This window comes from Aspergillus saccharolyticus, assembly GCF_003184585.1.
Source record: "Aspergillus saccharolyticus JOP 1030-1 unplaced genomic scaffold BP01scaffold_13, whole genome shotgun sequence".
NCBI lineage: Eukaryota > Fungi > Ascomycota > Eurotiomycetes > Eurotiales > Aspergillaceae > Aspergillus > Aspergillus saccharolyticus.
This window is the reverse complement of record NW_020290623.1, coordinates 76,287-102,693: the sequence shown is the minus strand read 5'-3', so window position 1 is coordinate 102,693 and position 26,407 is coordinate 76,287. Positions and strand designations below refer to the sequence as shown.

Sequence of the window (26,407 nt, the reverse complement as noted above, 5' to 3'; positions counted from 1 at the left end):
TTTCTGTCGTAGAGCTGTAACAAACAGAATCACATTACGTTTATTTTGCGGGATACACAGTATGCATACTCATACAGAGAACTAGACAGAACAGAATCAAACCCATCCCGCCTTTTCAACATCATATCCAATCACCCCCAAATCAATCTTCATCATCCTCAACATGACATCCATCGTGAATTCCTGGCTCGTCAGCATGCTTTCTACGCCGTGCACAAACCGAAATAAAGAGAAAGGAATCAAGCAAAACGAACCTGATCCTCCTGCTCCTCTTCCTCCTCCTTTCCTCTCCCTGTCGCTAGATACCCAGCATCATCTCTACTATCCCCAATGCAATCCTCCTCCCAACCAGACTGGGCAGACTGGGCAGATAGTTGTCCCTGCTGATCCCCCTCATCCCACCCCCAAGAGTCTCTCCTCTGCGTGATCCCGCGCAACCCCCCCATCCGCTCCACCCTCTCCCTCGCAGAAAGAAACACCTCCTCCGCCGCCCGCTGACTCACCCCCCTCCACAGGGCGATGAGACGCTCCAGCTCTTCCGTTTTATGCTGCGCTTCGATGCGCAGGGCCTGCTGGATGGTCTCGTATTCGCGGGTCAGGGCGGCGACTTCTGCGGCGAGGAGGGTTTTTTGGGTGGTCAGGGGGAGGATTGTTTGGTTGTCTGTTTCGTTTGTCTGTATGGATCGGGTTGTGGTGCGGGTGGTGCGCGGGGTGCGGGGAGGACGGCGTGAGGTTTGGGATGGGCATGGGGCTTGGGAGTTCGGTGTAGGTGGTTCGAAGCGTGGGTTGTTGGGCTGTGAGCCCGGCCCTGGGACCGGCACCGGCCGTGGGACTGAGGAGTTAGTCCTGAACCCAGTGGGAGTGGTGGTGACGCGGGGATCCTCGAGAGCGAGATGCTACACAGGCGTTAGTTTTTTTCTCTTCGTCCTTCCTTGTTTTGGGGTTTGGGTGTTTGAATCCATTCGCTGCGTGTCTCACGGGTTGTGAGATCCATGCCTGCCACTGGTAGCGATCTCCACAGGACTACACCCCCAACACAAAAAGCCACACGTACCTGCTTCCCAACCTGCACGGTCTCAGTTGCAGTTAAACACGAAGCTATAGCTGCGTCACTCCCTGCATGCAACCATCAGACCCTCTACCCGGAGCTTCAAGCTTCACCAGTAGGTAATGACCCAGTGATGCGATGTATGCGTATACCGACGTACCTCCTGTATCCGCGCTGTCGGCGCTATCTGGGGCGTGGGTAGCTATCAAGCACGGGGTCAGACTTCCGACCTCCAAACTAGAGACAGGGGGACATGCGTGTCACGGTGGTAGAAGGCTTGCCACCTGTCTCTCCATGCTGATCTGTAGCTGGGACGGGTCTGCGCAGTGGGGACTTGAATGGTTTGGAGAGGGTCGAGGAGGAGGTGGCCGTGGGATTGAGACGGCGGCGTTTGCTGTTGTTCATATTCCTCTGTCTCTGAAGGGGCCGGAGGTAATAGTAGAGTCGAGTTGAGTCGACGAATAAGTCGAGACGAGTAGATGGTTGTACTTAACTTGAGTTGTGCAGCCAGCAGGGAGCATGAGGTTGAGCGGGCTTATCGATAAGATAATTTATACAGTAAGATACCAACAATCACATGTCACCAGAGCCATCAATTCTCGAAATAAATACTGAATTGAACCCAACTCCAGATAAAATACACCGCTGCATCTAATGGCCAACTCCCCCTGCCGCCCATTGTGCAAATTCTGGATCTCCCGGACGAGGGAAGAATCCCCGATCCCCAAACACCCCCCCACCACCACCACCACCAGCTGCAACATTCGCATTCGCATTCGCGTTTCCATTCGCGCCTCCCACCCCCTCCGGTCTCTGTCGATTGCGTTGCTGGCGCATCCACACCAGCACCAACAGCGTCGCCGCCAATCCCACAATGATCAGCCCCTCGAGCACACTCTCGTCGATATCCAAGTCCAGGTCATCATAGTACCCATCATCATGATGATCCAACCGACCCCCGCCCGCCGACATCAAATCATCCTCCTCATCCTCGCCGCGCTTGTATAGCTGCGCGCGGTAGTTGGCCTCCTCTTCCTCGTCGTTCTCGATGAACGCTGCGATCCACTCTTTCAGGGTCCGGTGGGGTTTGGCGGCTACAATTGTGGAAGGTTCGTGGTCAGTTTCGGGGTCACGCAGACTTGCACAAGTTTCCATGTCTCGGATTGGGAGCGTCAAACGTACCCTTTTCTTCTTGAATAGGATTGATCTCCCCGTTCGTCAGCCAGTTCCAGTACCCCCGCATCCGCAGCTTCAGCAGACTCAGCTTCACCGGCAGGTACGCCTCCGGGCTGGTCTCCAGCGCCAGGTCGTAGTAGCGCTTCGCCATGTGGAAGTCCTGGTCGACCGCCACCCCGTTCTCATGCATCCACCCCAGGTTCCAGTAGGCCTGCGCGCTGTAGTGCGCCTCCGCGGCGGTGTGGTAGCAGGTCGACGCCTTCTCGGCGTCCGCGGCGATGCCCGTGCCACGCAGGTAGTAATCGCCCATCTTGATCAGGGAGTCGATGTTCGCCTGCTTGGCCGACCGCGTCCAATAGATCAGAGCCAGCGCCGCGTTGCGAAGCAAGGCCGGACGGCTCTGCTTGGCCGCGCCCGGAAGGAAGGCATCTAACGACACCAGCGAGCGCTGCTCGTCAAGGAGGAAGGCGACGTTCGACTGCGCGTGCTCGTAACCCTGCTCCGCAGCCATCATGGCCGGAATGAGCGCCCGCTCCTTGTCCCCCTTCTCGTACGCCGTGTTGGCCTCCTCGAACGAGGAGTGAATGGCCTCCGCCCGCTCCGCCACCATCTTGTAGTACGAGGCCGCCATCGCGCAGTGCCGTTTGCGGCCGACCCCGTTATTGGAGAGCTCGGCGAGATAGTAGAACGCCTCCATCGACCCCCACCGTGCCGCCAGCTCGAAGTACTTGGTGGCCGTAGGCACGTCTCCTTGGTCCAGAAACAGGGCGCCGAGGCGCGTCTCCGCCGCCGGAAAGTCCTGGTCCGCCGCCGAGCGGAAGAATGAGGCCGCTCGGTACGCGTCCGACGGCACGCCGTAGCCATGCAGGTGCATCAGCCCGAGCTGGTGCTGGCACAGCGCGTCCCCGGTGGCCAGGCCCCGCCGGAACCAGGTGCTGGCGGTCGCAAAATTCTGCTCCACGCCTTCTCCCCGCAGATACATCAGCCCGACATGCCCCGCCGCCTTGGCCGCCAGCTTCTCGATGCCCGCGGGATGGTTGGGGTTGACCGTGCCGTCCTGGTTCCAGTACCGCCGGGTGACCTGCTTGAAGTAGCGCATCGCGCGGCGGAAGTTGCGCGGCAGGCCGCGTCCGCCCTCGTAGTACATCTTGCCGAGACTGAACGTGGCCTTCAGCTCGCCCTTGCGGGACATCAGGTCCAGATACTCCAGCACGTCCTCGAGGTTGGCGTCGGCGCCGGAGTGGGCCGCATCCCGCAAGCCGGCGGTCGACACGCTGGCTCCTTCGCCGTAGACGCCGCCCTCTTCGTCCGCCCACCGGTACGACTCGCGGATCATGCTCTGGCCGCCCGGCGGGCCCGACCGCAGATACGCAATCGCCTTGTCGGCCACCTGCTTGTAGTAGTAGGTCGCCTGGTCGCAGTCACGCGGGGCTCCAACGCCCTGGTGGTGCCGATACGCCAGCGTCATCTCCGACCGGGTGTTGCCAGCCTCCGCCGCGAAAGTATGGTACAGCAGCGACTTGGCCTGGTCGCGCTCGACGGCGCCGCCCACACCCGTCCCGTACATGAAGCCCAGCATGTACTGCGCGGTGCTGTTGCCCGTGGCGGCCGCCAGCGCCTGGTACCAGTGGAACGCCCGCCCGAAGTCGCGGGGGTGCGTGAAGTTGCCGTAGAAGTTCATCTCCGCGAGCAGGAACATCGCGTCCGGGTGGTGGGCCTCCTGCGCGGCGGCTGTGAGCTCGTGCACGGCTTGGGCGACATCCGGGTGGATCTTGTGCTTTGCGTTGGTGGTGGAGGACGAGCTCGGCCCGTTCATGAAGAGTAGCCGGAAGACTTGCTGGGCGTAGTACCAGGCGTACCCCGCCAGGCCGGAGGGTTTCGTGTCGGGGGCGACAACGGAGAGTTTGGAGTCTCGGAGAATGCGGAGGGCATAATCGACACGTTCTATTCACCACACCGAAGCAGGGAGGGTTAGATACAGGTTGGTGACGGTGGGGTGATGATGAAGAAGAAGAAGAAGAAGAAGAAGAAGATGATGATGATGAGATGGCAGAGCAATCTCACCTTGGCCCAGCGGGACTTCAGCGCTCTGAGACTGGCTTGAGGACTGGGATTCGTGGGTAACATCAATCGTGGAGGATAGAGCTTCTGTTTGGCCGCCGTGACATTCCACTAGAAAAGGCTGCAGGAGTAGCACTAGATAAGTTTGGAAGCGTCAGTCTCTCAAGCTCGGGATCGGCTCCGCGGCGGAGGGAGGAGGGTGTTGTTCGTTCACTCACATAGTGCCAGTGGCAGAATATGCCATAACCACCGGTTCTTCATGTTGTCAGGTAGAATCTGTCAGAAGTGAACAATGAGAGGCGCATGGCGACTCCACTTTTCACAACCGACAAGTGGTGTTTGTTGGTAGGCGTAGTTGAAGGAGGAATCAAGTATGGGGTGGGAAGGACTTGGTTTCTCCTCGCTCCGTCATGCGGGACCCGAATCCGGCCACCTGGCGTTTGTTCCCCCGTCTTTCTTTCTTCTATACTTAACTTCCTTCTTTCACTTCACTTCGATGGACTCCCTTACATCTCTACGCAATCATCAACTAACTGAGACTTTTCTCGCATTTTCGGATTTTTTTCAATTTAGAGAGAGAAAAAAAAAAGGATTTTTTTATCATGACTTCTTCAACGCATGGCCCTGTCCCCAATTCGTATCTCTGTGTTTAAAGGAAAGAACCCGGCCCGTTGGTCGCAAAAGCAGCAAATACACGCAGCAGCAACGAAAATCATTCTTTGATACCCCCAACTCATCCCTCATGACCAAGTCATGATTCATGAGCATCTCTGGTCTAAACGCTTGGTATTTCAATGCACCAAAAAAAAAAAAAAAAAAAAAAGGAAAAGGAGTGAATAAGAGCATGAAGCCAGACCCCCTCAAAACCCATTCACAATTTCAGTACACTGGCTTGGAAGAAGGAAACTAGTATTGAATAAGGGTAATAAAACCTGCAGGCTCGTGCAAGACAAGTAAAAAAAAAGAACATACATTCGAAAATGGAATGGGACAGAGAAAGCAGGCTGCAAACGCCCAGATTTCGGCATGAGATAACCAACCAATTCCGCAACATACAATGCAAGTTGTTTTTCGGTTCTTTTCTCCTTTTCTCCTTTTTCCAAGTTGTCAGGATGAGGTGATAATACAATGATACAGCGAAAGTCGTAAGGGGGGCACGTCACAAAAGCTGGGCCTTTACTGGCGTGGAGACCTAGAATATCACACATGAGTTTCTTCGTGTGGATGCACGCCAAACCACATAATAGAAAACTTACGTAGGGCTGAAAGCCGGCGACGTCGGGCTGTAGCCTGGGGATGTAGGCCCCCCAGGCGACGTCGGCGAGCCGGCAAAGTTAGGAGACGTTGGAGAGTAAGTCTGAGGGCTCGTGGGAGACCATCCAGGCGATGTCGGAGTGTACTTGGGAGAGGTGGGAGAGGTGGGGGACAGGTGTCGGGCTCCACCAACAGCAGGACTGGTCGGGCTGTAGCTTGGCGAGGTCGGGCTGAACGCCGGCGACGCCGGGCTGAAGCTCGGAGACGTAGGACTGTAGTTCGGCGACGTGGGCGAGAAACCAGGCGACGTGGGCGAGTAAGAAGGCGAGGTAGGAGAAGCCTGTCCGTACGCCGGCGACGTGGGAGAGTAGGCCGGGGAAGTCGGCGCGAACGAGGGACTGGCTGGGGAGAATCCAGGCGAGGTCATGAAGCGAGGACTGGTCATGGCCATACCAGGAGAGGTAGGCGAATAGCTTGACGTAGGAGAGTACCCAGGGGAAGTCGGGTTCGCACTGAACGGGCTGCTGGGAGAATAGCCTGCGGGGCTCGTGGCCGCCGGGCTGAAGCCGCCTCCAAAGCCGCCACTGGGCTGGTATTCGGTGAAACCACCCGGCGTCTCAGCGCCCGCCTGACGGATCGGGGAGAAGTTCGACTCGGGATCAGGCGAGCCAATGTAGGCGCTTGCCTGCATAGGCGAGCCAGTGTCATACTGCGTGGCAGCGCCATCCGCGTAGATCGCATCCTTGACACCAACAGGTCCCATCATACCATGGCGGGCATTGTCCGAGACCACGGTGTTCAAGAGGCTTTGGTCAAGATAGATGTCAAATTCTCCGGTACCAGCAGGTGCCATTTGCCCCAGAATCAAGTTCTCTGACACACCACGGCAGTCGTCAAGCTCGCCGAAAGAGGCAGCCTCCAACAAAATCTCCACGGTCTCTTCGAACGAGCAACGCATCAACGCACCGTTGTCAGCGCGGTTGATACCGTGACGGGTAACCGGCGTCAGGTAACCACGAACAGTCATAACGTCGACCAGCAGCGCCAAGTGACGGTGATTGACATAAGAACCATCGAACGCCAACACCTGGGTCAGCTCACGGAGCACTGCAGTACGAGCGGCCTCGATACCAAAGACCTCAAACACCTCAACGAACTGATTGGAATATGTGCGAGAGGCGTCGACACCAGGAATAGCCAAAACATCACCAAGCGAGGAACCGCTGGTTTCGAGAACCCATTCCTTGCAGAGCGGATCGGACTTGCTAGCAAATAGCGAGCCGTCTTCCAGGACTCGGACCTTGCTCTTCTCGTTGATAAACGCTCGCTCAACTCCAGGAACACCACGGAGGGTCAAGGTGTCCAGAAGATGCTGCTCAAGCTTCTTGAGCGTGACATCATACTCGATATCGTCATCTTCCTCGTCTTCCTTGTAATCCTGGATCTGACGGATACGAATGACCTGCTCATCAGCGTTGTTGTCACTGAACAGGACAGCGATATCCTTGGGATATGCGGCCTTGATCTTGGAAGCAACATCCTGCACAGTAAGACCCTTATCCAGGAGCTTGGGCCGACTGAGAATGATACGCAACAACCACTTGGACTGGCGAGACGAGTCATCTGTGACATCCTCGGGAATGATGAAGTAAGACTCCACCATATCCCTATCGTTCTCAATGACAGTAGTTTGAATGTCGGGATCATAGTAGATCTCAGTGGCCTCAGTGACGGATCGCAAGCTGGTGTGTTCCACAGCGCTACGAAGCTGCTTGGCACTCTCCTTATTGTAGGAGTTTTCAGCCTCCTGGTAGACCGTCATGGAAGGAGTCTTAATGTTCTTGGCGACGTTCAAAATTTCCTTCAGACGTGGGACACCAAGGGTAACGTTCTTGGACGAAACACCAGCAAAGTGGAAAGTGTTCAAAGTCATCTGCGTAGCAGGCTCACCAATAGACTGGGCAGCAAGCACACCGACCATCTCTCCGGGGTTGGCAGCAGCCTTGGCGAATCTCATCTCAATGGCTCCAATGACATGCTGGAATGCGAGTTTGTTCAAGGAGTACTCGGTAACCAGTCTCTTGAATGCGAGACGACTGCGGAGCTGAGCCTTGAAGAGCATCGTCGCGCTCTCTTGGGCCTCGCGCGAGATAACATCGTCACCGCGTACGACCAGCAGTCGATCCAGAAGAGCACGAACCTGAGGAATAACTTCCGAAGGGTGTAGATCACTGATAGCTCCATCGCGAATCTTGAAGGTGGCTCTAGCCGTCTCAAGAATACGCAGCACGTTGATCGGAAGTTGCATCATCTCATCGTCTTCCTTGGCCACAGTACGCAGGAATGCACGATCCTTGAGAAGCTGCTCCCATTCCTCATCCAGGTGTCTCTGGACTTCAACATCACCAGCAATCTCATTGGCTTGTTCCAAGATTTCCGGTCCTAGACTCCGCTCAGGATCCATGAGATCCACACGGAAACGGTCGCGGAACTTGTCATCGGAGCACCTGATGACATCGACACGTTGGTTCTCAATGTGAGCACCATCCAAACCATCCTCTCCGTAAATAAACTGAACAATATCACCCAATGAGTTGCGAACAGTGCCATCGTATTTGACCATGACTTCTTCGAGAGCCTTGACCAGCTTACGCTGAATGTAACCAGTTTCAGCAGTCTTCACGGCGGTATCAATCAGACCCTCACGACCAGCCATAGCGTGGAAGAAAAACTCGGTCGGAGTCAATCCACGTAGGTAGGAGTTTTCGACGAAACCACGAGATTCGGGCGAGTAGTCATCCTTCGTGAAGTGCGGCAACGTTCGATACTTGAAACCGAAGGGAATACGCTTTCCCTCGACCGACTGTTGTCCCACAACAGCCGTCATCTGGGAAATGTTAATGGTTGATCCCTTGGAACCAGAACGTGCCATCTGGATGGCGTTGTTCAAATCCTTCAAACTCTTCTCTGTCTCGCTACCAGCCTCATCACGAGCATTGTTCAAAGCACGCGAGACCTTGCTCTCGAAAGTCTCACGGACGTTCATACCAGGCAGAGGCTCGAGTGTGTTGTCAGTAGCACTGGCAGTGATTTCCTCGACCTCCTTCTTGCGGATCTTCACACAGTTCTCGATTCGCTGAATGGTGAGCTCGTCAGGGATGGTATCACCGATACCAATACTGAACCCGTTATGGAGTAGCCAGTAGTTAACAATTCTTTGGGCGCCGTTGAAGAAACCCACAGCAGCCCAAGGGCCGTACTCGTTGAAAATGGTATGGATGACGCCTCCACCGCTGGCACCGACCGTCTTCTTGGAGAACATACCATACATCAACTGTCCTCCGTGGATGAGGAGACCACCATCAGCCAGGGGAGAGAACTTCTCCGACAATGGCGAGCTATCCTTGTCAACACGTAGGAGGTTGAGACCAGGAGGCAGAGCCATGCTGATCATCTGCTTTCCAGTCCATCTGGGTCTGGGCTTCAGGATAGCCGGGGGCGGAATGACACCATCCCAGTCGGGCACCCACATCATTAGATTCATGACTTGGTCTTTGGTTAAGAAGACATCACGTCGACAAATCTTGTAAATACCACACAAAGTATCCTGCACGATACCCATGAGCGGACCGTTTCGCTGAGGAGAGACGATATTCATCGGCACGAGTGCGAGCTGACTGAGCTCAGCGCGGGATTCCTCCGACTGGGGTACGTGCAAATTCATTTCATCACCGTCGAAATCGGCGTTGTAAGGAGAGGTCACAGACAGATTCATGCGGAAGGTCGAGTACGGCATAACACGCACGCGATGGCCCATCATGGATTCCTTGTGCAGGGAAGGCTGACGGTTGAAAAGAATTACATCACCATCCATGAGATGGCGCTCCACCTTCCATCCATAGTAGAGCTGCTGAGAACCTGCTCTCTTAGCATGGCGGAGATCCATACGCTCGCCATTGTCTCTGACGATGTACCTTGCTCCAGGATGCTCGTTCGGACCGTTCTGTACGAGCTGTTGCAGCTTCTCGATGTTGTAGGGAGTGACGACCTCAGGGTATGTCAACGTCTTGGCAATACTCTTCGGAACACCGACTTCCTCGAGAGACAGGTTCGGGTCACCAGTGATGACAGTACGGGCCGAGAAATCGACACGTTTCCCCATCAAGTTCTGTCTCAGGCGACCTTCTTTACCCTTCAGACGGCTGCGAATAGCCTTGACTGGACGGTTAGACTTCTGCATGGCCTTCGGCTGACCAGCAATGTCGTTGTCCATGTAGGTTGCGACATGGTACTGCAGAAGAGATTCGAACTCGCGCACAACGTGCTCAGGAGCACCTTCCTGCTCACAGCGTTGAACGTTTTGATTTGCTCGAACGATTTCAGCAAGCTTGTAAGTCAAATCATCCTCACCACGCTGGCCACCACTGCTGCCACCAACAAGTACACTGGGACGAACCGGAGGGGGAGGAACTGGGAGGACTGTGATCACCATCCACTCCGGACGAGCATAATCATTACTCAGGCCCATAATACGGACGTCTTCGTGGGAGATGCTGCGGAAGATATTCAGCGCCATCTGAGGGGTGATGGTCTTCTTCTCGGGCTGTTGCATATCCATCTCATCCATCATCTTGTTGGGCTTCCAAGTGCCGACGAGCGTGATACCCTCCTTACGAATGGTGGGCTGCGCGTTACCGCATCCACCATGCATCCGCGAAGGCTTGGAGCTCTCTTTCAAGAAAGGATCCTCATCATCCGGGGGAGGGTCGGCCTCACAGATCATCACATCTTTGGAAAGACGCCAGATGGCATCGAATCGTCTCTTCGGGTCCCGCATGCGCAGGACTTCTAGGAATTTAGGATCGGACTGGTGTCTCAAGTTAGCCAAACCGCCGTTATAGAGTTGCCATCCCATAAGGGATGACTAACCGTATTGGCCTTGATCTTGCCACAGTTGTGGCAGACCGTCTCAAGGAGCTTCTTGATTTGACGCAAGAAACCTAGAAGAACAAGAAAAAGTTGCGAATATCAATCAGTATTTGGCGTATATCAGTCAGGTTGGAAGTCCATCTTGGTCGACCACATACCAATGTGATAAACGGGAGTGGCCAGCTCGATATGTCCGAAGTGACCGGGGCATTCCTTTTGGCCTTCCTCGCAGGTCTCACAATTCCATTGCCGGTCGATCGTTCCGAGACGGGGGTCGTTCAAGCCCTTTGTGCGCGGACGTTGCCGTTGTTCATCCTATAGAGGGAAGTGTTTTTCCCGCGTTAGCGCCACCCGCGGCCGCTTTGTGCTCAGGAGGGGGGAACACCGGAAAGAAGAACAAACCATCGTCTCCGGGTATTCGACATGAACCACGCTCATCCGCTTGATCTCCTCCGGCGAGAAGAGACCAAACTGAATCTCCTTGATCGTGCGCAAGGGCGCCTTGGAATAGGGAAAGTACACGTTCGACATGATGACGGATTATCGCGGTGAGATGTTATTTGGGGAAAAGCGGTACGTTGCGTCAGTCGGGTCGGTGGGAGGATTCGAGACGCGGTCGCGCGTAGATGTGAGGTGACGAGGTCGCCGATGTGAGAAGTGGTCCTTGCAATCTTTCTCAACAGCGATAGGGTGGTGATGAGAGGGATGGTTGGAGGGTGGGAGCGAAGCGAGCTGGCCGGCTGAGGCCTCTGGCAGCCCTTGCCACGAGGGCGCCTGCGACCTAGATCCACCGACTTTGCGAAAGCTCGGAAAAGGGGCGAAGAGGAGATGGAGACGATCGTGCTTGGCGATATCTCTAGGTCGGATTCGTGATATCGCGATGCAAAACGCGATGGTCGGGGGTGGTCGGGTGGGATGGAGGGAGGGAGCGTGTCGAGGTGTTGGAAGGGAGATGGATGGACGTCAGGTTAGTCGGCGATGGGGCAACGAGTTTTCTGAGCCGCACCTCTTCGCGCTAACTGCCCGTCCTCTATAAGTCATGCACACTAATCCCAGTGAGAGAAGTTGGATCCAATCAGGTCACATATATGGAGGGAAAAGTGGGGCTCCCTGTTCTCACTTCAGAGGACTCGTTCTCACCGCCCGCCTCCCGCTTTCCCATTCATTCTGCATCTTCCCTCAACCCAAATAATACCGAAAAGAATATAAAGATCTCCTCTCAGTCGCCCCTGTGAATTACAGTATAACTACCTAGCACGTCGCCAGTTCCAGTCCTGAATGGTCTCTCTCGCGATTTACTCCCGGCCATTTCTTGCAGGCTGGGGCCACTCTTCACTCTTCCCTTGCATGACTTTCTAGGTTTCCATCGTTGGTCCTCTGAGCCGCGGCGCACAACTCTCTTTCATCACCATGAATTTATCTCTCATTGATCCCTTTGTCCTCGCTCAGGACTACCCCGACACGTTATCGGAAAAGCTCAGTATGGGCTTCTTTACACATCAGCAATTTAAGATATTCATTAACTATCTCCAGGAAGCGGCCATGCGACGTGTCTCCGATTCAACCGCAAAGGAGATTATTTGGCGTCCGGTCGGGTTGGTCTCCTCCCACAACAACCACCGCACCTTTGATGTTTTCATTGAACAACAATAATAATCCTCAGGCTTAGGTGGATGGGACAGTCGTGATCTTCGATGTGGAAACAAACGGGGTGGCGCGTAAGCTACGCGGCCATACCAGACAGATCCAATCGCTGAGGTGCGGAAATCCTTGTATGCGTGAAACTCAAGGACGGAGCGCTTACACGATGATGAATATTCAGTTGGTCGAGAGACGGCAGATATCTTCTCAGCTCCTCTCAGGACTGGAAATGTATCTTGTGGGACCTGAAAGACGGTTCCCGGGTTCGCACCGTCCGCTTTGAAGCGCCTGTATATATCGCTGAATTACATCCTTACAACCAGTACGAAGCCCCTCCAAGCAGCGCCAATTCACATTACTGGCTAACATTCCTCTTCTTCTAGTTTGCTCTTTGTAGCCTCTCTGTTCGAAGATCAGCCCGTTCTCGTTGACATTTCCTCCTCCAAACCTGTCAAGCGCATTCTCCCTTCTGCTCCTTTCCGCCCGCCTCCCGCCAAAGGGGAGGAGCTCGACGCCGCCGCCGCTGCTAAGCAAGCAGCGCAAGATGCAAAGCACTCGACATGCGTGACCATTTTCACCGCCTTTGGCAATCACATCATAGCAGGCACGTCCAAGGGTTGGATAAACATCATCGAAACCCAGACGTGTACCACTATCCACTCTACCCGTCTGTGCAATGGAGTAGTGATCCTACTTCGTCTGGCAAACAACGGCCGGGATCTATTGGTGAACAGCTCCGATCGCGTTATACGCACGATTCTCATGCCGGACCTCTCGCAGCTCGGCATCGACCTGGAACCCAGCAACATCAAACTCCATGTGGAGCACAAGTTTCAGGATGTAGTCAATCGACTGAGCTGGAATCACGTTACTTTCTCTTCAACCGGAGAATTTGTAACAGCATCCACGTTCATGAACCCCGACATCTACGTATGGGAACGGAGTCACGGGTCCTTGGTCAAGATCCTAGAAGGTCCTCGGGAGGAGCTGGGGATGGTAGAGTGGCATCCTAGTCGCCCGATGGTCGTAGCTTGTGGTCTCGAGTCCGGTTGCATCTATACTTGGTCAATAGTGACACCTCAGAAATGGTCAGCGCTGGCGCCCGATTTCGGTGAGGTTGAAGAGAATGTGGAGTATCTCGAACGCGAAGACGAGTTCGACATACACCCGGCAGAGGAAATCCACCAACGCCGTCTTGATCAGGAAGACGAAGTGCCTGATGTGCTCACTATTGAACCTCTCAAGAACGGCGCAGATGAAGAGGAAATAACGTCATTCCGGATGCCTGTCCTGCTCGACATCTCCGATAGCGAAAGCGAGGAAGAAATTGTAGCTGTCGGTCCGGGCACAATGAGGCGGCGCAGCCCCGGTGCAGGTCGGGAGTGGATGAACACGATTAGTGAAGGAGAGAAGGAAAGCACGGCCAGCGGTAAAAATGGTACCGCACGGGGCCAGAAGGGCCGGCGGCGCTGATCTATCCGACCTGCGCGCAAATCCCCACGCGCCGCAGTGCATGGCATTGACCCGCATGTCACTATGATCTCTGTATTCCCGAACAAAATATTTCAGCTAAGTTCTTTTTCAAAGGTTGTTGGGCGTTTGGCGAAGAATGAAGGATCTGGCGTTCGATAATACGTACGGTGTTGGTTGAAAGGAGTCTCGGAATTGGGAGAAGATTCAAGAGGTGTCCTCACGGCGGCATGGGTCCATATCCGGGTGCTATTTTTCGTCACTTTCATTTAATTTGGATAGTTCTCCTGGCAATCAAAATCCCTAGCTTGGTTAGGGCGACGCTGTAAGGAAGAATGAAGTAGTGTCCCAAGTGCTTGGGTCAGAACCGGAAACTTGTTCCGTCAACATTCTGGAGACGCTCGGACCCTCGCATCGGCCACTGTGAAGAGAAACGGGAGAATCTTTCATGATGCAAGTCGGGCGCTCCAAAGGTCTTCTGCGTCTGCAATTGTCCATCTCCGTAAAAGTATGGTGGCATCTTGAATGAGCGAAGCACAGAAGGTCTTCGGCATTCACAGTGCCACGGAACCTTTTAGTAGTTGCGCCGCCTATGCAAGCCGGAAATGCGGGCAGGTTATACCATCCTTGCATAGCGCATGGGTCTCGATGCGCATTTCGTCCGATTGGTCGCTCGAATTAGGGCGTCTGCAGGAGGCACAACTGGAACGATGTAGATACGAGCCACGACTCGATGAACTCGGCAGTCGAGACGACAACCGTCTTACTCGTAGATCACACGTCTCAGACGCACCGCAAAAGGGTTTGTGCAAGGGAATCCGGAAGCTGCAAGAAGAGAGACGAGCGGAAATCAGGACCCTACAACATCTGGCAGAGCAGCGAGCACAGGTGCCGTACGCGGTGACATTGCACAGCGTCCGTATCAACGCCGCAGTCAGATGTTCAAGACAGCGCATCATTCCAGAACCAGCCCTACCTCAGCCATGAATGTTTCGCCTTCAATTCGGAAGGGGCTTTCGCGCTTGGTAGATATGCAAAAGATTCCAGGCGTGGATATCGGGGTTGAAGGCTTCCGATTTCACTTCCTCCGCGAAGCGCTGGATTTTGTCCACAGGCCAGTTGTAAACCCGATGGAATGGGGCCAGACTAAGAGTCTCGATGCTCTCCGAAATCGCCAGATTGTACCAACGAGCAACCTTGCTCTCGTGCTTATCGGGAATCCAAGGGTTCAAAGGCAAGCCCACAATCTGATGATTGATCTGGGTGAAGCCTGCTTCCTCGAGGTGTCTAATGGTTTCGTGGGAATTGTGGGCTATTGGTCGCATCGTCTCCTGAGTTGCTCGCTTCAGGTAATCATACCAATGCCAAATAGCCAGATCTTTCAAAGGACGGTTGTTGCAGCGTGGCTCAAAGTCGATTTCCACTTGCTCGAACCAAGCGCCCGGTGCAAGATGGGCAAATATTTTTTGGTATAGGTTCGGCCAGCTTATGACGCTACCACAGCCCATCTGAAGATGAATGAGGTCCCATGAATCCTCTCCCAAGGCCCAGGGGCCCTCGAAGTCGAATGGCGCATAGAATTGGCAATTGTGCGGGTGATTGCTGGGTTGGATGTGCGCGAGGTCAACGCCGACCACCTGAGCTTGCGGATACTTGTGGGCCACATCGATGGCCCAGATGCCCGTTCCGCATCCCAGGTCCAAGAAGCGCCCATCTGACGGGTGCGGTGCGTATATCAGACCGTCCGACTTTCGCGCTTCCGTGAAGAGCTTATGGAAGATGTCGAGGCGATCCTGCTCTTGTTCGTCGCACGGCAACATGTAGACTCCTTTCCGGAAACCATGATACATGCGGCCATTTTCTTCATGAGGAGGGTATCTGTCTGAGATCCTATATTACCAAAGGTCGCAGGGGAACCGGATTCGGACATTAGTCACCCAATTGTGGCAGATACCAAAGAGGTAGAGAGGTGGGACAAGGAAGATTGGGGGAGCGTTACTTGCTGTAAGTACTACTCATGCTCGGGGACCCATGGCGGTTGGCTGGATCACTATCAACAGCACAAGGCTCTGGCAAGTCGCGGTCTACGAGACCGTGCATGCCCATAGCCTCTGAGTTTTGCCTGGAGCGAGCTATTTCCGCGGGGTCAGTTGATGGAGACGTAAAGTAATTGCGCGAAGGGGACGCCATGGTGGGCGATGGGTATACAGCGCCCTTTTGTTCCTGACTATCCTGAGGTGAAGCAAAAAAGACTGCGAAGTAGGAAAGGGAAGTATTTGTTAGAGAGAGGCTTCTCTTAAGTGGTTTGCAGAGGGCGTACAAGGAAGCTGCACTTTCGGAAAAGTCTTGGTTAGGAGTAGCGAGGGCCAAGAACAAATGAAGTTCGCCCACCAGGTGTAGGTGAACTGGAAGTAGACAATATAGTTCAACGGTCAGAAGGTACATAGAGAAGTGCTAAGAAAGATTCAAGGAATGCAAAAATTGAACCAGGAGTATACAGATCCACCAAGGAGGGGCAGAGCGGGCGGTAGACCGTTGGTTGGCCTGAATAAGGAATGATGGAAAGAAATCGGGGAAGGGGAGAGGGAATTAGTTGTGAAAGGCAGAAAACGCGAAGGAATTTTTGACTAGGGAGAAATGACAGAAGGCTAGTAGAGTGACTAGAGTCTCCAACATCCAGTCCCACAGCAGGCACGCCCGCACATGCAAAGATCGATCGATTTGGAATCAATTTCTAGTTGGCCCGGACCAACAGAACGAGAACCAACGGGGGAAATTGATGTCCCTGGTGGCAGAGAAATCCCCGCGTAGTCTAGGCTCGACTGTTTTCGTTGGAGGGATTGGTAGAGCGAGAGAGGGAGGGGAGAAAGTACCAGAACCAACTGCAGTGGGCGAGGAAGAACGACAAAAAAGTAGACTGTAAAGTGACAATAGCTTTAGAATGGCGGTCACGGGGCACTGTGGTATGAAAGGGAAGAGGTCAAAGACGGTCCTGAAAGCCTGGAACCACTATCGGTGGGATCTAAAGGACCAAACTGTCCCGAGCGGGATTAATTGTAACAAAGGGGATGCAAAGAGAAAAAGGGGAGATCAGGAAGTAGATTTCGGAGAGGCTCAAGCAGTGGGGGGAGGGAGAAAGAGAGAGAGAGAAGGATACAACGGCAAAGACAAAGAAAAAAAGAAAAAGGAAACAAACAGAAAAAGGGTCTGTAGGCGATATGAAGCCGGAGATGAGGATGAAAGAGGCCACAGCGAAGCAACCACCCTTGCCTTTAAGGTTGTTACAGCCGCTGTCTTGTCGTCCCCGTTGGGCCCACGGGCGCGAAGGCGAGGAGGGGGAGTGGAAGTGATGAAGTGCGCGCGGGTGTACTGACACTCCGTAGAATGAATTGATGGTCATTGGGGCGACAGACGATAGATCCTTCCCTTCATTTGTCTTTGGCTGAGTAGGCCAAAGACCGTTGCGTGGAAGGGGCTTGTTGGGTGTGTTGATGTGTATCATCAAACCATACATACCACCAGTCGCAGCTACTAAGTACTAAAGTACATACATACTGTATAGTTGTCTAGTAACTAGTACCTACTACTTACTTAGCTAGATCTATCATTAACTTACCAATGACTACTACTTAGGTAGTAAGTAATCGAGGGTTGCGAACTGAGAAGAACGATGGACGATAGAATGAATGGGCTGAGGATGTGTCGAAGGGGCCGGTCGAAGGAGGTCATTGGCTGCATCCCCAGAATAGAGCCCCTCCATCAACCATGGTACAGGAGCTGCTCTAGTCATTATGGGACCCGATGAGCTTTTTTTGCTCAGTTCCATTCATAGATAGACATCTTCATTCTCCAGCCGACTAATGACTATTTATACTCCGTTCAATTTGAAGGCTCGGCGGCAATGAGTCCACTGTATGATCAATTACTAAGCTTAATTACTCCGTACCTTCAACAGCATCATCATAATCCTCAGTACTGTATCTACCTCCCCCTCAGCTGGACCTGATCCGGATTCAATTTTCGTCCCAATCCACGGAAGATAATCAGCGACATCCCAAATCGATTGCACACGGTCCTGGCAGTGTACCATGCTCGCATGTGTACCGGCCGTACCGACGAAACACACAGACTAAGATAGTCACTTTGGGCCCTGCCACACTAAGATGTTGGTCATTCTAGTTCCTTATCCATGGTGGCCGCTGAACCCACTGTTTTTAGGCGGATCTTTTAGCGCCTACTTCTTTTACCATTTTTATTCACGCCCTTCCCTTTGGTTATTTGATTATACCCTCTTGGGTCTTGGGGAGAATTTCTCTCTTGTCTTTTTCTTTTCTCTCTTTTGTTCTTTGCATCTTTGGCGAAGGAAGTAGTATTTCTTCGTGACGAGAGGATACACCCACACTTCGAAGCCCCCATAGTCCAACAAATAATATCCAATCCCGAGGTGAAAAAGACAACCCCAAGATGAAAGGCCGAAGAGAGCACAGAATTGGCAACTGGAACAAGTGGTGTGCAGTGGTGATGGATCGAGGAATCAATCCCATCGAATTGAACCGTGGAATGGGGCTTTTCTCCTCCTCCTTTCCCTTCTTCCCCCAAGAACTTTAGGGCCAAGTGACTTCCGGGCGGGATGCGGACCGTCTCCCACACTTTAGTTGAATGAAAAGGTACTAAGTTTTCCCTGTGAGCCACACTGAGCCACTGGGTCACTGGGTCACTGGGTCACTGGGTCACTGGGTCACTGGGTCACTGGGTCACTGGGCCACTTGCGGGCCACTGGGCCACTGAGGCAACACGCAACAATATCTCCGGCCTATTGGCGGCGGTGGAGTGCCAGCATTCTCAGGCCAGCGTCTGACCGCGGCAGTTACCAACACTATGGTACACCGAAGAAGGATTCGACTCCAAGCCCCCCCCCCTCCTTCCACCAGCTTTGGCCCGTAGCGCCCGAGCCAAAAGACGCCAACCTCCCACTAACCTTGAACTGACTCAACTCACTACTATGAGAAGGGGGTTTCCATGGTTGTCGGGCAGAGTTCAGAATCAGCCTGGCCCGCGCGGCATTCCGTGCATCCGCTTCCGAGCTGGAGACCAGGGTCGATCTCTCCCCATTCTTTAGCGAGGTTGACTCGATTCGTAGTGGATATTATCTGAGGTGGCAACTGACTGACACAGTGCTCCCGGAGGTCTGCTGAAGACTTGGCTCGTGTCGAGTAGTCAGTCAGTCATTGATGTGGGATGGAAGGATGCTGACCCCCCGGCGCTGGATGGCTCATAGCCTCAAGTCCAGTTGCAATAATTAGAGTTTGACTTTCAGCATCTCGTCAATCTAGTAGCCTCCTCCCAACGCGTCTAGTGTCATGTCGTGCAATCACGGCCGGGGGTTGGGTCAGGGTTACATCCATGCTCTCGGGGGAAGACAGGGCGAGAGATGCAAAGATAATGAACCTGGAAGCTTATGATGCCCACCACAGGTTCATGAATATGCAGTCCGGGGTAGGCAGATAGACACGTACACACACACACACACACACACATTGTGTATGTGAACAGGGAGACGAGGGTTGAAAACCACTCTTATCCGCTCAATTGACGCGGCTATTTAAGCTCGATGCAATACATGCATATTGGATATGCACGAGATGCACGAGACGTGAGACGCTGGTCGAGAAGGTCAAGGGCCAGGAGCCCGTCGTTATCCGCCCGCTTGGCGCCGCCGAACCCCCCTCTTCCTCCAGTTGCCTTGTGACTCGCTCAGAGTATTGAGACTGTCCCGTGTTGATCGTTACACCGCTTCCCAAACTCTCGGGTCCAAAGGTGCGTGAGAAGTGGGTGTTTGCTGCAAAGCTACGATGGCGCTGGACGCACGTACTGTACGTATTGTACATACCATGTACGGAAGTACATACATGTGTACCTCTGCAGTAGAGTTACTTTCTATTCTTCTCTGACTTGACCTCACCCCCACTATAGACACACTACTAGCTAGCCAGCCTGTGGTGTCTCCCTATCAAGCTTCTGACATGATTATTGCCATTCTTCGGACGATGTAACCAGCTCCCGTGAGTTGATGGATGGAGATCCGAAGGAACTCTCTGCTGCAGAGGATAGCCATAAGATCGACTTATTATTATGCATTCCTGGAAGGAGGAAAAAAAGGTTGTGTGGCGCGACTGGCGTACTGCCGGACGACTCTGGCGCGAAGAGAGGCTCACAAGCTGATAATTTGATAATTCAAAGCGATGTGTTTTGTCGTTGCTTACGGAGTTGGTCAGGGTAGGGTATAACTTACCGTTGGTGGATCCATAAGCAAGCATAAGCAAGCGCACGCAGCCAGACACATATGCTCTGGTAGGAATTGGTCCTTGAAGTACATATTGGATCATTGGTACGTCTTCGAAGTTGAGTCTTATCCAGCTGCAATTTTTCCCAAGTTCTGCCACGTCTGTTTGAAGAATCAAGGACGACAATGAATGCATCTCCACTTGCGTCACACAAATGTTTTCCGGAGAAATCAACCGTGCGTCTGTGATTTGTTCGGCTCTCTGATTGACTGGGTAGGGTAGTAGGTACCTAGGGAACCTGACTGACCATCGTGAGAGGATCCAAATAACTAATTGTCATGAGCACCCTGTCGTGATCAGTGCAGTGTCTCCAGTCTGCTCCAATCTGTGGGCTGCTCTTTTGGTAACCGTACAGACACCCAGCGAGGCAACCAGGCAGTGTTTACTACTCCGTACGGGTAGTGGTACATCTACCTACTACGACCTACTGTACATCTAAACCATGTCTTCCCATGCATGCCGAGGCTTTCTCTTCCAGACTCCACCAGCCTTGCAGCGTCATGCGTCATGCATACATGATTCCATAGTTTGGTACCATATCAGAGTCCTGGGATAGCCGCTTTGTTTCCTCCCCAAACCCACCTCTGTTTGCTTTACCGCACAGTTGTCGTTCCAAAATGATCCTATTCCAGGGTCCATCGAGCGCCTCCAAGGTCTGGGCGCCCTACCAAGCCCACATCCCAATCGACCACGTTTGCACTCTATCAAACTTGTCACGATTTGGACGATTCATTGGCGGGCGAGTGACAGAAGTAAACAAGGGCACTCATCGATTTCAGGGTTATTACCCCCAAGCCAGCTGGAGAACCATCTACGGCGTCCGCCGCGTGTCTACCGTGCGCCTTGTGGGATGTTGCAGGTGCGGCTACTGCTACATACAGCACAAGTCGTGTACAGTTTACAGTGTACAGTAAACGGGGCCAGTCAGCCACAATCTCGTTGGGGGCCAGGCCCTTTTTTTGTTGCCCACATTTTTCCACCCCACCAGACTCACCACCAACGTGGATCTAATTTTTGCCTCCTAAGGCTTTCCTCAGGCTGCCCTGAGGCTTACCTAAGGCTTTCTTGTTGTCGTGCAACCCTGGCTAACCCAGTTTTCGCCTTTACTCAGTGATTTTTCATGATTTTATCACATGACCTTGTGGGCGAGCGAGAGGAATGGCCGGCCACTGGGTCAACTCTGGTTCCGGCGAACCATCCTCATCAAGTTGCTGTACCAGATTACACTGTACTCTCGTGACTATGGGGTATCACTTCTGAGATGCGCTTGAGAGTCCAGCGATCATTCAGTCCCGGAGTGACTTGACTGATGTTCCATCAATTCCCGATTCATGATGGTGAGAAGCGGCGGGTGGTCCACTGCGCTCGGGAGGCAGTCAAACATTAACACCCGCCATTATAAGCGGTGCTGCTCGATGATGCGTCTTGTTTGGGGGCAGCAAAGACACAGACGGCCTCGACGTACTCTTGGGTCGCTTTGGGGTTTTATATGTGCGACTGTTCAGGTGGCCAGTTATGATTGACTCTGCTTTGGCTGGTTGGCGCAACCCACACGCACACGCAGACTGTCCATTAGCAATCCTGGTCGAATGCGCGAGCACCGGTCAGCCAACCACCTCGACTGAATACCTCGCGGCTGATTGTGGGCTGTCAGAAACGGGGCTCCACCAACTCCGCCACTGTCGGAGCGAGGCATAGGATGAGGTCTCCGTCAATTCGGGAGGCCTGGCTTGACTTGAAGAGGCAGAGCTGACCAATCTTGTCGGTGGCTGCTGGGCTTCTTGGGTCTGGTGCGCAGATTCGGATCTTGGGCGATAACAGTGCTCTTAAGATTACACAATCTGATATGTGCTGATCGCAGGGACTAACTAGGACGGAGTACTTGTCATGTGGGCAAGCCATCGTCTGCATCTCCATTCTCGGCTCGGAGACTAGCCCACCCTAGCCTGTAGACCAATGCATGCTCGAGATTGGTTCGGCTTTCGAGTCAGGGTGGTAGGGGAATCCAGAGGAATTCGACTCGTTTTGCGGCTGCCAGGATCGCGCATGGTTATTTGCGTATATGTGATGTTTGTTGGGAGTACTGTCGACGGAGTATGTCAGTAGACAGTGAGGCTACTCCCACCGTCCGACCGTACCCTGGGTCATGGTCATGGCCATATTGTTTCCTTTTCTCGGGCTGTGTGTGGGGCTGGTGGGATTACTGAATATGGCTTCCTACATACAGTGATCCTGCACGGAGTACTTTGTGCCAGGCGCAGGTTTGATTTGTGGGGTGGGTGAACTTCCCCTGTATCTTGGGAGACACCGTGTGGATGATCTATCTACTGGGATACAGTATGACATCTCCGAGGAGTCCTGCACCCCTGCCTCCCATGCATCCTAGGGTTGTTACGGAAGTCAGCTCCGCTAACGCCCATCTGCCAACACCTATCATCTGTGTCGATGTCGACGGGCTAGTGATGCTTACTGGGGGAACCTCTGTGGTCTATGCCAGGTCTTTGCTGATGCTATGCATACCGTACTTCCTGCTGGTTGGCTGTGCCGTGTGAGCTGCAGACAGCCAGACCCAGTCTAGTATTTTGCAGAGCAGGGTTCATCTGTGCTGTCCACCGGTTGCATCCTGATGAATGTGAATGGACATGTAGTTGCTTTGGCATCTTCAGGTCCCAGTGACAGTCGGGTAGTGATTGCCTCATTCCATTTTACCCCGAGTCGATCCAATGCAGCCGAGTCCAGGCATCGAGTAGATATATAACCTCAAACTATTCCGTACCGACCAACCAACCACGGAACCCACAACTCCGAATAATCCTCGCCATATCCAAACCGAGAGATATACAACTGTAGTAAACTAGCAGTAGTCAATCAAAACAGAAAAAAAAAAAAAAAAAGACACCAATCACCTTAAACACAAGAAGGACACACGTACCACAAGCCCTGATTAACCGGGGGCAGTGAACAGAAAACAAAAATAGTCGCGCCCGGGATCGAACCGGGAACCTTCTCGGAGCGAAGCTGAGCTAGTCGGCTTGCTTGAGAACACATGAATGTGAACGAGAAATCATAACCATTAGACCACGCGACTCGTTGTTGAGATTCCTAGGTTTACTAGAAAATATGTAGTTATGTTGGTATTAACCCCGCCTTATCATCTCGTTATCCGCGCGGAGATAAAACAATTTTTTTTTCTCTCACTTCAACTCCATCTTCGTCTCTGGGTTGAATCACACCAGCCAGACCTATTTTCTGCGCAGCTTTCTTTCTTTCCTTCTTTCGTAATGGATTGAGATATACAATACATCCCAGACAAATGCTACAATAATCCAACCGACGATCCCCTTTCATTGATAATCATCACGAACGACCGACCGACCGACCGACACAGACGACCGAATCCAGAAATGCTATCCTCTTAACCTACACTGCAACTCAAAACCTACCAACCAAACCAGCCCCTACGCCCCCTTCACCCTCTCCAGTCCCCCCAACCGAAAGCTTCCACCCCCCACCCTTAAAACCAATTGACACACCCTCCCCACCGATGGACGCCCAAGCCATCCTCCTCCGCCTAGGCTGGTCCGGCCCCGGCAACCCCCTAAACCCCAACGCCCGCCCGGACAGCACCTCCGGCCTGGGCCTGACGCGTCCGATCCTCGTTGCGCGTCGGAAGGGGAACTCGGGCGTGGGCAATAAGACCACCAAGGACCCGACGAATCAGTGGTGGTTGCGCGGGTTTGAAGACGCGCTCAAGGGGGTGGGCGACGAGAACCGCACCGTCTCGACGAAAAGTACGCCGAATGCGTTGACGAGTGAGCTTTATCGGTTTTTTGTGAGGGGGGAGATTGTTCCTGGGACTTTGGGGGATAAATCTAATCAGGACGAGAGGGAGGAGGAGGAGGAGGGTGGAAAGAGGAAGAAGCAGCGCAAAACTGGGGCTAAGAAAGAGTCCAAGGAAGAGAGGAGACTGCGCAAGGAGGAGCGGAAAAAACGCAAAGAGGAGAGACAGAAACGCAAAGAGGAAAGGCGGGTGAAGCGGGAGGAGAAGAAGAAGCGCAAGGAAGAGCGAGAGGCGCGGCGCGCAGCCCGGACCCTGAAGAGAGAGAAGAAGGCCGCGGCGAAGCTGCTTAAGCGCCGGAAGGAGGGCGAGGAGGATGTGCCGCGTCCGCAGTACGAGGATTACCCTACGCCGCCAGTGACAGAGCCCGAGCCCGAGCCCGAGCAGACGGAGTCAAGTGGGCCAGAGGATCAATTGAAGAGGGACCGCAAGGACAAGAAAGAGAAGAAGTCCAAAGACAGCAAGAAGAGAAAGTCGCCTGGGGAGGGTGGGGGTGACGATGCCCCGAAAAAGTCGAAAAAGTCGAAAAAGTCCAAAACACCGGACGAGTGAGCTTTTCTTCGGGTGGTTGGATATACTACTACTACTAGATTAGACTTCTTACAGATACCCATGGCTTGGTGCTGGTTCTTGGAATTCATTATGTTCAAACATTGCGCATCATACATCAAATGCATCGTTTCTGATTCTAGGGACTATTGCGCCCCCGTAGGCAGTTTCCCCGGCTTGCCCGACAGAATCCACGGCCGACGCGCCCAGAATTCATCCTTGATGAGATCGACATGGTCGACCACCACCTGCGCCTTTCGACGCAGTTTGCGGATCTTGTCCTGCTGCGACCGGGAGGCCGGAGCAGCCGGTCCATCCTCCTCGTCTGCTGCGGTTGCCTCCGCCATCGACGTTGCGTCCTCGAGTTGAAACTGCGCTGCCGGTTAGCCTCACCACCCACCGCTCCCAGGACAACAATCACTCGAAATACCTGACGATAAACCACACTACCCTTCTTGTAAATCTCCTCCTCATTATTGTAATTGATGCCGAACCGCTTAAACAGAATTTCGTTCTTGTCCGCCGACACCGTACCCTGTCATGGCAGGCCCCTCATTATCAACCTTGCTCTCCCACACACCCGTATATAGGATTAGGAAACGCACGCTCCTCACTTACCTTCAGCTCCTGCTCTGCATCCGTATTACTCATCCCACCCTGCAAGACCATCGTCCAGAATGTCGTATTGTACAGATTATTGATATGACCTAAACCACTCATCAGTTTTAACTCCCACCACCCCCCAAAGATGGATACTCACAATCCACCTGTCTCCAGCTCATATAATCCCTCAGAATCCTCGCGGTGGGATACATAACCGCCCGCCCATCGAACGAAGGCAACGCCGCAGGCTGCAGCGGCGTGGAGGGGAAATACGTGCCCCAGAGATAGATGTAGTATGCGGTGAAGGTCGAAACGATGGTTGTGACCAGTTTGCTGTTCATCATCAGACCATGCACCAGAACATGAGCGTGGCTCCCGTCACAAAAGCCAAGGAAAAGGGGGGGGAGGGGGTGAATCAGAACTCACGCGCTCCGCCGCTCAAATAGCTGACAGCTCGGGTGGAAGGCGAAACTGGAAGGGAGGGTTTAGTGAGATGATCCCCTTGCATGCACATTGAAGAAAATAGACATGGCACCTACCTGTACTCGTCGCTGACCCCGTACGCTAGACAGAGGTCAGGGAGTTCCTTCATGACCTCCACGGCGGCGGCGTTCATCAGGTCGAGAGCCCGACGGTCGTTGGGCTTGACAAAGCCGTAGCGGTCGGAGAGTCTGTGGTGGTATGGGGTTAGCAACGAGATCAAAGGATTCATCGCTCCGTGTTGTATGCATGCAGCGCAGACACAGGCCTCACGGAGGGAAAAACTGACTTGTGGAATCCTCGACCGTCGATGCGGATTACGATCCATGTATTGGGGAGTAACACATCGGGTTGCTCGAATGACTTGACATACTCGTATCTGGGCAGAGCGTTAGCGCGTCTAAAAGGCAAAAAGGGGGGAGGACAGATGTGGAGGAGATTACTTCGAGTTTGCCATTTTGATATGATACTGTGCGGGAAAAAGTTGGGCCTACAGAGACATGCAGAGACATGCAAAGTGATATACAGACAGCCAGCCAAGGCACGTGGAAAATGCGCTGCGGAGCGGCGGGTGGAAGATTTGAATGGGTGGGGGAACAATTGCGGTTCCCTATTTTTATCCGCTCACACCCACCAGCAGCTTTTTCTCTTATGACTGACTGACATTCTAGATTGATTACTTTTACCTGGAAAGTTCGAAGCGTAAATAAAGGTAAGCGGAGTGTCCCTTCTTGAGGATTAAGTGCCTTGATAATATTATGTGCAATTGATGCCCTAAGGAAAGATTGAAAAGATTGAAAAGCAAGCGAACCACCAATCCAGCTTAAGAAATGTCAAAGAGTGTAGATAACAAATGACTGACGACTCGTCGTCTATCACCGAGAAGAGTAAGAGAATGGAATCTGCATCATGCAGCCAAATGTAGCGCTAGCACTACGATCAAGAAGGAAGACCCTCCTCCTCGGAATCATCTGCCTCGCTAGCCTGCTCGCTAGGACGCTCGCTGGTCTCGCT

The 26,407-nt window shown here is 53.3% G+C and overlaps 8 protein-coding genes and 1 non-coding gene across 9 annotated transcripts; 2 read left to right on the top strand and 7 right to left on the bottom strand.

The window, feature by feature from the left end:
• Positions 1-30: 30 nt before the first annotated feature.
• Positions 31-1,453, bottom strand: BP01DRAFT_391435 (putative DNA repair protein Dds20/Mei5; the record flags this gene model as incomplete). The annotated part of the gene is made up of 5 exons (XM_025578082.1): positions 31-183; positions 255-896; positions 1,055-1,116; positions 1,209-1,250; positions 1,333-1,453. 5 exons carry the CDS (start codon positions 1,451-1,453, stop codon positions 97-99), a joined length of 954 nt encoding a protein of 317 aa, XP_025431643.1. The 3' UTR covers positions 31-96.
• Positions 1,454-1,699: 246 nt separating this feature from the next.
• On the bottom strand, positions 1,700-4,674 carry BP01DRAFT_318135 (ubiquitin ligase complex subunit HRD3; the record flags this gene model as incomplete). Its single annotated transcript, XM_025572627.1, has 4 exons — positions 4,504-4,674; positions 4,289-4,420; positions 2,231-4,168; positions 1,700-2,142 (listed from the first exon to the last, which is right to left on the bottom strand). The coding sequence occupies exons 1-4, from the start codon at positions 4,544-4,546 to the stop codon at positions 1,700-1,702; spliced, it is 2,556 nt and encodes an 851-aa protein (XP_025431642.1). The 5' UTR covers positions 4,547-4,674.
• Positions 4,675-5,099: 425 nt separating this feature from the next.
• Positions 5,100-5,438, bottom strand: BP01DRAFT_35963 (uncharacterized protein). Its single transcript, XM_025575731.1, has one exon. It carries the CDS (start codon positions 5,337-5,339, stop codon positions 5,157-5,159), a length of 183 nt encoding a protein of 60 aa, XP_025431641.1. The 5' UTR covers positions 5,340-5,438; the 3' UTR covers positions 5,100-5,156.
• BP01DRAFT_356280 (DNA-directed RNA polymerase II core subunit RPO21) lies at positions 5,118-11,409 on the bottom strand. The gene is made up of 4 exons (XM_025574907.1): positions 10,871-11,409; positions 10,627-10,783; positions 10,469-10,539; positions 5,118-10,406 (listed from the first exon to the last, which is right to left on the bottom strand). The coding sequence occupies exons 1-4, from the start codon at positions 10,997-10,999 to the stop codon at positions 5,538-5,540; spliced, it is 5,226 nt and encodes a 1,741-aa protein (XP_025431640.1). The 5' UTR covers positions 11,000-11,409; the 3' UTR covers positions 5,118-5,537.
• A 247-nt stretch (positions 11,410-11,656) lies between these two features.
• On the top strand, positions 11,657-13,881 carry BP01DRAFT_356278 (Set1-mediated histone H3-K4 methylation subunit Swd1). The gene is made up of 5 exons (XM_025574906.1): positions 11,657-11,948; positions 12,002-12,063; positions 12,138-12,226; positions 12,291-12,431; positions 12,493-13,881. Exons 1-5 carry the CDS (start codon positions 11,879-11,881, stop codon positions 13,580-13,582), a joined length of 1,452 nt encoding a protein of 483 aa, XP_025431639.1. The 5' UTR covers positions 11,657-11,878; the 3' UTR covers positions 13,583-13,881.
• Positions 13,882-14,577: 696 nt separating this feature from the next.
• Positions 14,578-15,769, bottom strand: BP01DRAFT_365359 (class I SAM-dependent methyltransferase; the record flags this gene model as incomplete). Its single annotated transcript, XM_025576361.1, has 2 exons — positions 14,578-15,469; positions 15,579-15,769. 2 exons carry the CDS (start codon positions 15,767-15,769, stop codon positions 14,578-14,580), a joined length of 1,083 nt encoding a protein of 360 aa, XP_025431638.1.
• Positions 15,770-22,898: 7,129 nt separating this feature from the next.
• On the bottom strand, positions 22,899-23,011 carry BP01DRAFT_t146. The gene has a single exon. It is a non-coding gene; the product is annotated as a tRNA-Val (tRNA).
• A 121-nt stretch (positions 23,012-23,132) lies between these two features.
• On the top strand, positions 23,133-24,417 carry BP01DRAFT_356276 (uncharacterized protein). Its single transcript, XM_025574905.1, has one exon. The coding sequence runs from the start codon at positions 23,468-23,470 to the stop codon at positions 24,311-24,313; it is 846 nt and encodes a 281-aa protein (XP_025431637.1). The 5' UTR covers positions 23,133-23,467; the 3' UTR covers positions 24,314-24,417.
• BP01DRAFT_356275 (tRNA guanylyltransferase) lies at positions 24,416-25,918 on the bottom strand. Its single transcript, XM_025574904.1, has 8 exons — positions 25,837-25,918; positions 25,683-25,772; positions 25,453-25,584; positions 25,340-25,384; positions 25,071-25,246; positions 24,929-25,017; positions 24,741-24,845; positions 24,416-24,681 (listed from the first exon to the last, which is right to left on the bottom strand). The coding sequence occupies exons 1-8, from the start codon at positions 25,848-25,850 to the stop codon at positions 24,457-24,459; spliced, it is 876 nt and encodes a 291-aa protein (XP_025431636.1). The 5' UTR covers positions 25,851-25,918; the 3' UTR covers positions 24,416-24,456.
• Between the last annotated feature and the right edge of the window lie 489 nt (positions 25,919-26,407).